Source organism: Cryptomeria japonica, chromosome 3 (assembly GCF_030272615.1).
Source record: "Cryptomeria japonica chromosome 3, Sugi_1.0, whole genome shotgun sequence".
Classification (NCBI taxonomy): Eukaryota; Viridiplantae; Streptophyta; class Pinopsida; order Cupressales; family Cupressaceae; genus Cryptomeria; species Cryptomeria japonica.
This window is the reverse complement of record NC_081407.1, coordinates 436,656,439-436,667,555: the sequence shown is the minus strand read 5'-3', so window position 1 is coordinate 436,667,555 and position 11,117 is coordinate 436,656,439. Positions and strand designations below refer to the sequence as shown.

The following is an 11,117-nucleotide window of genomic DNA, read 5'->3' as shown; positions in this document are numbered from 1 at the left end:
ACAAATGATAATTCAAAAAGATGATATAACTACTATAAGTGAGTGTAAAGAAAAATTCAAGATTAGTTCAGCACAACTAGATGAGTTATTGAAGAGACAAAGACAAAATGGAAATTCCAGTGGACTTGGATTTGAGCAAGGACAGACAACTAGCATTGCTAATGAAGATCAAAACCATAAGGCACCAGTAAGGCAGTTTAATGTTTATAAATTAATGGTAGATGTTTTATTTACAATAGATTTGGTCACATGGCTAGGCAATGTAGAAACAGAGAAAATCAGAACCCTGATTCTACTCCTAGTCAATGTTCTAAATGTAATAAGTATGGTCATAAGACAGAAGATTGTAGAATGAATGTTAAATGCTATGCATGTGGAAAATTTGGACATATGGCTAATTAGTGTAGGTCAAGCAATTATACCGGTTTTAGCAAACGAATTCAAAAGAATAATTGGACATATTGCTAAATTCTATAGAAGCGAAAATCCACCTGTTGGTAATGGAGAATCAAATGAGAAAGGAAAAGAAAAGGTTAGTGAAATCCGGCAAGATCATACCCAGAGATGGGTCAGGAAGACTGAAGATCAATCAGCAGATGGGAATGCACCGATTACTTATCCGGCACAAGAGGTTGCTCCTACACCAATAGGAAGTTCATCCGGTAACTGAGGCAGATGCTTTAGGGGTAGGCAAAATTCATGAAGATGTTGCATATGCCCCAGGAAGAGGTTCTAGAAGATGTTCCAGGCATTGGAGATGCTTATCCGCATGGATATATTTTGTTCAAGATTCGGTATCTTTCACCAGAAGTCATTGATGTCAACGAAAGATTAGGGTTTTACTTGGAGGATATAAGGTTGAATCTACTTCATTTTTTATCACCTTGCATTCATAAGCGATTCAGTGTGATTAAGAGTGATCAGAGGCGATTCAGTGCAATTTGATATCTTCTTGAGCGATTTCATCGGTGACTGGAAGAGTTTGTTAGGGTTTCACCTGAAGCAATTAACATGTATTTATCTTTAATCATGGAAGCGAGATCATCATCTGTTCCTATCTTTGTTGCAAACATGACTGTTGTTCAGGTCAAAGACTATCCCAGGCCAATTTTCAAGCGATATCTGCATGTGGCTACCCTGGAAGATTCAGTTGGAGCATTTTCTTGTGTTCTGGAGGGATTTGTGTATGTCGGAGATGCTAGGGCATACATACACTATCACATTGAGGATTTGGGGACATCTGATATAAAGAGCATGTACATGAGCGAGCTTATGGGAGATTCCGGAAATATCAAACCTACATACAAGCACATTGAAGACTTAGGGTTTACCAGAATTCTAGACATTTTGGAATTCAAAGATGAAATAGTTAGGTATGTTTTAAGCATAGTACATGGAGAATTTATCTGGTTGGACAGACCTTACAAGATCACCAAGGAGGCCATTAGGGCAATCACTGGTTTACCACAGGTTGGGCAACGTCCAGATAAGAAGGTTTTTAATGATTATGTCAACAAAATCATCGGCGCAACATCGGACAGGAGATCTATGAGAATCAACACTATTACCGATACATACATTAGATTTGGTAGCATGATCATTAGTTATAAGGTAACTCAGTCAAACCGACATAATTTTGTTTCTAGCTCCTGTATTTTCACAGCTTATAAGATGATGATGGAAAATGAGAAATTAGATCTATGTGGTTGGGTGTTGGATGAACTATTGATAAACCTAGGAAAGATTAAAGGTGAAAAGAAATGGACTTTCTGGTATGGCAACTTAATTGTCTGCTTAATATTATTTTTCATGAATGACACTTCCAGTTTTGGGAAAAGGCAATGGGCATTTGACGTCCCGGTAGGGAGGCAATTGAAACAGTCAATTGCTACATTAGGTAGTTAGAGGGATGACAAAGTATGGGGATATTTTAAGGGATTCCAGAAGTCTATGAAATTTAGGGAAATGATTCCTAAGCATATTGTTGAGAAATACTCAACTGACATATGCTTCATGGTGAAGAAAGATGAAACACTCATGGAAGCGGTCAACCCCCGGAAGATCTAGATTGAGGAAATGGGCTATCAAGTTGATGCATAGATCCTTGATTCTTATGCAAAGATGTTGATTGATGCACTTGTTGATGAAGCTGAGAAGCCCTATGGTACTGCTAAATAGAAGACACAAGAGGTTGAAACAAAGTTCAACCGAAAGAAAAGATAGAAGCGGGAAGGAAAGGCAAGCAAGTTTGTTGAGAAGGTCTCACAGGACATAAAAGCATTGATTGATGTTGTCTTGGAGAAAGGCAGGAAGAGGAAAGAACTAGAAGTGTTCATTGAGTCTATTACAACTGAGTCTACATCTAAGGATGACACAACCATGGCTTTCAAAAGGGTTATAAGGAAGAAAAAAGAGGAAACCAAGGTAGAGGCTAAAAAGCAACTGGTCAGGAAAGTTACATTCAAATTACCGACACAGAAGAAAGCACCAAAAGTAACATCTTCAGCTCTATCTGGTACTGCAAAAAGGAAGAAAAAGAATGGCATTGATACGACAATTCAATCTGGTAATGTAACCATCATTCCACCAAAAACTTGTGCAGAGTTAGTAGATGAAATGACTAAGGATGGCATGTTAAAGAATGTATAGTTTTACTATGATCGTTTAGAGAATGATGAACAAAGAGAGGTAGAGGAAGCAATATTGTTATTTTTGGATATTTATAAGAAAGCCTTGATAGAAATTGAAGATCAAATACCGACAGAATTGTATGATATGTTAGATGCTAGGAGACTATCAGCAATGCAAGAAGACAAGCACATAAAAATTCAAGAGTTGTTATCTGTTTGTGTTTCTATTACTCTAGAAGAAATGGATAGGACACTTGAGGTGGCAGATAGAAAAGTCTTTAACAACAAACATAGAATAACTAGTCTGATGCTAGGAAGGGTAAATGAGATAATAAAGGAGACCCACAAGGCATGGGTTACATTCTTTGAAGAGAACCGAGGTTTCTTTACTTCACCGAAATTTAAGACAGACACTACAGACACCTCGATTGAAGGAAAAGGAAAGGGTATTATGGGTACTTCACCCTCAATTTTGAAAAACATTAAGATAGTGGAAATTAAACCCCTGGTAGATGTTGAGATACCGACAAATATAGAGAGTGAAAAAGTTGATAATGTACAGGATACTAATGTTGAGGATAACAATCCTTTGGATACAAATGTATAGGTTGAGGTTGCAGTTCCTACAGAGGAACCGACAGTTATAGAGACTGCACCAAGTGGCAAATCCGCCTGTGTAAGTGAGGAAGCTATAAAGGATAAATCATCAGAGGAGAAGAAAGGGGAATTTGGTAGGGAACTGGTAGTAGGTCCATCATTGTTGTCAATTGACACCTCGCAGGTTGTAAAGAAAAACGTAACCGAGATGAGTCCCACTGAACTCATGATGATGGTTGCACAGAAATTGATGAAGGATGGATCTATGGATAAAGGGATTATTGATCAGTCAATCACTGTTTTACACATACTAGTCCCCGAGTGCAAGATTGATAGAGAAGTGAACCCATCCGACAAGCTGAAGATAATTACTGAGCACATTTCAAAGGATTTCCAATCCTTGTAGTACATTTCAAACAAACAAGCACTGGAGAGGTTTACTCAGGATAAAAGAGATGCATTTGATCAGATGATTGAGTTTGAGAGGAAGAAAATTGATGAAAAGTTGAAATTAATAGACAGTTCTTTAAAGCAATGTACAAATTTTTACAGAGTATGTTGTAACACAGACGTACTTACAGTTAATGCAGATAAGAAGATTAAGGAATTTCAGGAGAAAATTGCAAGTATAGCTAATTCTTTTGATGGATTGACTTCATTGACTACATCCATTGATGGTCAAATTTTGGTTTTGGAAGCTCAAATTTTTGCTCTTGAGAAAGAAAAAGACAAAATCCTAAGAAGAGCTAGAAGTCTTAGAGGTTTGGTGAGTCCCCGGTTGGATTCACTCGATGTACATAAGGAGTGTATAGATTTGGTTGGAAAGCCCACACCGACAGAGCTAGAAGAGAAAGATTCCTTTGCCCATATGCTAAATGGATTTGTATCTATTTCTAGCACTTTCAAATTTGGTTGGGATACTTATCTTGAGCTATTGGAGAAGGCATATCTGGAAATTTTCAAATTTGTTAAGCTTCGGTAAGATATTTTTGGGATATTCATTGTACAGTGCTGGATTTTTGGTATTCTTTTTGGAAATTTTGATGGCATTGATGTCAAAGGGGGAGTGATATAGACGTGAAAAATAAAAAGGGAGTTGTATACATTAGGGGGAGTATATAGATGGAAAACTATGAAAGTATGGAGTATTTTGTATTGAAGAATATTCAGCTCAGGAGGCAGGATGAAACCGACAGATGAAACCTTGACCATTTTTCACATGAGTGTTGCCATCAATGCCAAAGGGGGAGATTGTTGGCAATTGACACTCAATTGGTTGGTTTCACTATGTTTTCATTGATGGCAACATGGTATCTTGTTTTGGCTTCGTGTTTTGGTTCACTTGTGTACCAACAGGCACTTCACATACACTACACCGACACCAGCAGGATAGAAGGATTTCTTAGGTTACCGGCAATGCAAGCCGACAAGGTTTAGAATAAGGTTATCGGTGTTGGAGGCCAACATCTCTTGGATCCGGCATCGGCAACTTCTTTTGGTATTCATGTATTTATGTTATCTAGCCGACATGTATATTGATATTGTAATTATCTTTGTAAGCCGACATAAGGCATGATAAGTTGTATAGGGTATATAGGTCAATTGGATTAGATCATTTCGAGATAGTAATTGTAATTGTATTGGGATATATGTGGATGTGATATAATGTGAATATGTATTAGGAAGGAGATGCGAAATATATCAGAGAGATCACGTATGTGAGGATATTTATGTAAGGGTTATTCCGGTAAAGGGTTTAGGGTTTCAGACCGAAACCGACAGAGCTTAACCATAACTGTATTCAGGCATAGGAGATGCTATCTTTTGCAGTTCAACACTTCTCTGGATTGTAGTCTGGATTTATATGTAGTCAGTGAGGCTCCTTTTGTGATTGAGCAGTGTGTTCTAGGCTGTAAGCCTTCCTGCAAGTGCGTGCCCCTATATATTATAATATCTCTTCATATGGTTAGTGAATTGATATTGTGGGTCACAAATCCCACCGTGGTTTTTCCTCTTTGAGGTTTTCCATGTATAATTATGTGTGTTATGGTTCTCATTTATGTGAATGGCTTATTGGTTGCTTTACTTTTTTCAATTTTGTATGTATCGGTATACCGGTTGGTGTATGAATGTTTTAATAAGGCTAAAATTGATCATTCCGGTATAACACTGATTGCCCCCCCTCCTCCCCTCTCAGTGTTATTGGATTCCAACACACCGTGGGCAAGAGAGGTTGTTCATTGGGACTCTCTGTTGTTGGGGGTATAGGGTTTGCATTGTTCTCACTAGGAGGCGAAGCTTCTGCTTCTACAGGGAACATGACTCCTCTTTTATGTGAATGCAACCTTGTGCATGCTGATCTCTTTGAACCACGAGGAGCCATCTTGTTTGCCTTCCATGCATGCACACAACAAGAAGAACATGTATGTTAGTTGTCCAATCATTTAAATTATGCAGATTAATAACAACTATAGACTAATATGATTGATATGTTTAACTTTATGTCACAAGACAATTGGTATACTGTTTGGAATTTGGTAGTGTGAGATGGAACCAACTAACCATGTCATGTTGTACACCAATGCATGGTGCTCAATGGTAACAGTGATGCTTGATATGGAATTGAGGTGCAATTTCAAATTCAATGACAGCATGGTGCAAGATGTTAGTGTTGCTTGAATAGTAGGACTATGGTTCCGTTTTACAAAACGTCGTATGTTGTTTAAAAAGTTAGGCCAGCAATTGTTTATTGGTTTAGTGCATTGGACATTTGTAGAGTAGGGACCGTTTAAAATAGTTACTATTCTAAAATTGTAACACCTATTCTGGTTCGAAGTCATGGTCGAAACCTTCGAGGTCAAGTAGATGTGGTGGTGTAGCTGGAATGGGTTCTTTCCAAATAATTGCTTGACTGTATAGTCGGGAAGGGGTATTAAGCTTACAATTAGATTGAATGTATACTTTGGTAAAAATCCACAATGGGATATGTTCATTCACTACTACATGAACAGTCGTTGCCATGACAAGTTTTCAGAGCATTGTCGAACTTGAGGACCATAGTTTTCTAGGAAAAATCTATTGATATAGTTGGTTTGCCATGATTCAAGCCCGAGCTTGAATAATTTTGAAAAGAAACAAGATCTTGTGGGGAAGACAAGATCAACGTTGGGGTATGGATAGACAAAGAGTTGGTGAACATGATGAGCATGACTCATAATCCACTCTTGTTGTGCCTGGATGCGTGGAAATGGGATGTGAACAGGCCAATCTATGGGTGGAATAGCAGAATGGGACATGGGGAATGATTCGTGGATATATTTTAGGATTTCATAATTTGCATCATTTGGAGGCAGGGTTTCAATAAGACCTTGACTTGTTAGTGTGTGATGGACCTTCAAATAGTGTTGCCTATCATGTTCATAATTTTTTACAATCTGATAGTGTTGATCTGTGTTTGTCAATTCCATGCTATGTTGTGTCCATGTCCGTTACCTGGAATGTATCATGTTGAATTGTCCACAGTCATCTGCATCATGCTATAAATTACAAATATATAATGTGACTTCAAAACATTACTTTATAGTACAACAATGAGTTGTCATTTACAAACATAGACATTCCAATAAGCATGACAATGGCGATGAAAGGATTAAGAGGATTACAATATTTTGAGTAATTCAAACAGAAATGCACATGTACATATATAGATATAATAAAAAACAAAAGGAAATATATCGTTTCAAATTGTTTATTTACATGTATATATAGATATGCTCATCTATATATACATACATATACATGACTTGATATGGAGTTGTATTTCATCATTTCAAACATTGCAAAGTTTCAGTGTACATCCATGTAGGTATGTTTTGACTTGCGGTTTTCTGTACACTTTGCATGTCATTGTTACAAATGTTGGGGTTATGGGTTTGAATTTCCTTGGTTGAAGATTTCATTGTCAGTGTATGTCAATTGAAGAGGTTGAAAGTTTGAATTAAAAGATTGAATCGTTGTTTCATAAAAAATTGAGATTGTACACATGTGCATATATGTATATTTGTACATGTGAGTATGTGTGTGTGTGTGTATGTGTACATATATGTATATTCATACATGTGACAATATATATATACACATACGCAAACACATACACACACACACACACATATATATATACACACACACATATACATGTGTGTATTTTGTATTAGGTATTTTGTATATGCATATAATCTATATTTTATAAATGCATATAACATATATACGCCCAATAATTTGATATCTGGTAGCCAACTCGACTGTCTACCTAGCCAGCGGTCAAAGGTGGTAGCCACGTGGACCCTGAAGGTAGGGTGCACACGTTTTGGCTCCTTTTCCCTTACATGATTGGAAAGTATATGTGTTGGCACGTGTATTAATTGTATACGCATGGGAATTGGAAAGGGGCAATATTTATTAGTTAATAAATGGCAAGATCGAATGAGAGAATTAAAATCCAATAAATGATAAAATTTTACAAAGTAGATTACAATGCATATTACAATTAATGCCATGCTCTAATGGAATGAGGTGGTGTTATCCTCTTACATTATGGGAAGTGTGCATTGAGTTGGGAGAGACATGATATACTAAGGATGTCGTCATTAAGCGAAAGCAGTTAAGTTGCCATTTAATAGATCTTTCGGTAAGAGTTTAAAGGAGTTTTAAAAAGCCACATTCACCATTTACACATAAATTGGAAGCCACATTCACCATGTTGGGCAGTTGTAGATAAATTGGAAGCCACATTCACCGTGTTGGGCAGTTGCAGACAAATTGGAGGCCACATTCACCGTGTTGGGTGTTGGGCAATTGCAGATAGAATGGAAGCCACATTCACTGTTTACACAGTGAAGCAACAGTTGGCTTGGTATCTAATTAAAGGTTGAAATCCATTTTCAAGTACAACGATGAAAGATTTTTGAAATATTTGAAGTTGTTTATTGGGGATTGCTTCATGCAAACATGTCACCGGTATCGCACGAATGTGGATATCATTAGCATGGTGGTCGCATGGGCGTTGGAGATTGGGAAGAGCTTGAACAAGGTACAATGGTTGATGAAGGCATGTGTGGGGGAGGAATGGCTTGATGGCCTCGACGATTTGCTCCTCACTGCAATTCCAAGTATTGGGATTGATCTTGAAAAGGGGGAAACCAAAGGTGGAGTTAGTACCATCCTCCCCTTATCACGTGGAAAGTTGGGGAGGACCGGTCGATAAGGAGGGCATAAGCGACCCTGGGGTGGACAATGTTGGAGCTATTTCTGCGTGAGAAAGAGGATGGCCATGGAATAGGTGTGGAGGGAGGTGGAGGTGAAGGTGAAGGTGCGGAGGGAGGTGAAAGTTTGGAGGGAGATGGGTGTTCGAAAGATGATGAAGATTATACCCCACCCCAGTCAACTAACCGTATGCGATAGTCGTGGGTAAAGAAGAATTGAAGGTTTTTGGACGATTTTTTTGTGAGCTTTGCAATTGTTATTGTTTTAAAACTAAACGGAACAGTTCAAACAAAATCTATATATGTATGAACAAAATGTGAGAGTAAAGGACTGTGAAGATGTAGGGTAACAAGATTAATACCTGTGTGTTTTTGTTGAAGCACGTTTGTTGGTGTGCCTGTTTGCTTCTCTTTGATGCTTGTTGTGTCTTTCTCTCGTTGCAATGCTTGTTGTGTGGTTGTCTGTAACTGCAATGAGATGAGACTTTTGTATTTATACAAACAATTTGTGGTTTCCCCCTTTTAATGTACTGATTTGAATTTGAAATTTAAATGTCCATTAAATTTGCAGAGGCAATTCATTTAAGCTTGATTTGATTGTTTTTTAATGGAATATGGTGGCCTTACACGCTTGTTGCCGTCATTGCAGGTGGGAGAAGGCGTGACAGGACCAGTAAGCGCGCGTTGAAGATAGTTGAAGGTGATGGTTCACGTGGTACAAATGGGACGGAGGGTTGGCAACTGTGTCAAGGATGGAAGGTTTCATGATGCACACGTGGACCTAAACATTTGTTTAGGTGCTATATGATGGGTCGCGTTTGGGTTCACGTGTGTCTTTATGACACGCTGGCTTGTGTACATGGTCACAGTCAATATATTTTTGGCGGTTGTATTTGTTTAACCCACTTAATCTGGCACCCAATGAACTATATTTAAATATAATGGATACAATTTAGCTCTAAAATGTGTTATGTTTGTATGTGCATGTTTATCTATTTAATTTTGTATATATTTTCGGATTGGAGTGCGCAAGTTTTGACAGGTTAGGCGGTCAAAGTGTGAGGAGGCACACAAACTATATTACGTGGCTCCTCTCCCCTAGTTCTGTCCTCCCAGCAAATGTTAAACCTCTTGACGAGGCATAGCCAAAGATGTTCGATAGTTTCGGGGGCGGACAAAACAAACAATTTCAGCTCCTCCAGAAGGTTTCAGCGTTTTTTGGGCCCTTCACAAAACAGAAGAAACAAGAAGTTAAATCTCACACAGCTAAAAACAGTGTAGTTCCCACTATATTTCTTTCTTGCGTATCTTGCCGATCCTTTTATATTCATTTGAGCAGAGCCTCTTAACAGGGTTTTTAGCAGCGGTTCCATTTTATTCTATGCCGTCAGGTACTCCGAAACCCTAGTTTTTTACGTCCTTTAATTTGTTTCCTTCGAACTGTCTGTTCATCACACCATCTTTAAATTCATGTTGTCGTAGCTGATTTTGCATAAATTTTCAACGGTTGATGAAAAATTCATCGAAAATTTTCCACCGTCTTATGCAATTCTTTAATTAATTCCTAACAGAACCCTCGAATTTCGAAGCGCATAAGAGAACTCCAGTCCACTGATCTGCATAATGGAGGAACAATTCATATTAAGAGTTCCTCCCTCCATAGCCGAGAGAATAAACAGAGTATTAGATGAAAATCCGTCTTCGCCGACCGACAACTTCATCGATCTCAGCTTTTCCGACGACGGAAGAAACGGCAGCTTTGTAATCGACAATGAAAGGTTTCCTGCCTCGCTACTGGATCTGCCGGCAATTGTTGAATCGTACAAATCGTACGACGACAGCTCACTGATAAAGACCGCGGACATAGGGCAGATTATCCAGGTGCGAGAGGAGGGGCAACCTGTAGTTGCAGGTCAAGAGTTCAGAGACGGCCTCGCTCCTCCCATGCGGGATGCTCGCCGCCGTCGCTTCCGTCGGCGACCCGACATAAACCCTGGTGTGGTTTCCAGGGTTGAAGAGGATCTCATCCGCATTATGGCCGGCGGCACTGCTAAGAATGTGGAGGTCGAAGTTGTGGAGGAGGAAGAAGAGGAGGAGGAGGAGGAGGATATTATGATGGCCCCTCTTCCCCCTCTTTCAGCTCAGAAAGAAATAGCAAATGGTGAACCTGTTGATGCAGAGATGAAGGACGCCTCTGAGAGCTTCGAAAGTGATGACGATTCACACTTCTAGGGTATCATTGCCAGGGGATGGACTGGTTTTGGTTTGTTATATTATCACTTAGACCTCTCTTTAGGGCTTCTGGGTTATTATTTAGGGCTTTTGGGTCGTGCAACTGTTGCTTAATTCGGCATTAAACAATATTGGATTGTGTATTTCGGCATGTATAGCTTAATTATATTGGAACAGCTTGTGTGGTCTTTCATTATTGGGTATTCAGTTTTTAGATGTATATTAATCCCTCTTCCTTTAAAATGAAATGATGTTTGGACATTTTTTCTATATCCTTGTAATGCTATCTATTGCACTTTATTAAAAGTTTTGAATTTAGTTTGATCTGTTTGTTTCTGATGTATTAATTAATCTGTAAAAATATAATTTTTGGATTTAGCTTTTATTAGATATATTT

At 38.5% G+C, this 11,117-nt stretch overlaps 1 protein-coding gene across 1 annotated transcript; it reads left to right on the top strand.

Moving 5' to 3' along the window:
• Window positions 1-9,559: 9,559 nt before the first annotated feature.
• On the top strand, window positions 9,560-10,913 carry LOC131068479 (transcription initiation factor TFIID subunit 7). The gene is made up of 2 exons (XM_058003659.2): window positions 9,560-9,879; window positions 10,060-10,913. Exon 2 carries the CDS (start codon window positions 10,112-10,114, stop codon window positions 10,718-10,720), a length of 609 nt encoding a protein of 202 aa, XP_057859642.1. The 5' UTR covers window positions 9,560-9,879; window positions 10,060-10,111; the 3' UTR covers window positions 10,721-10,913.
• The last annotated feature ends 204 nt before the right edge of the window (window positions 10,914-11,117 follow it).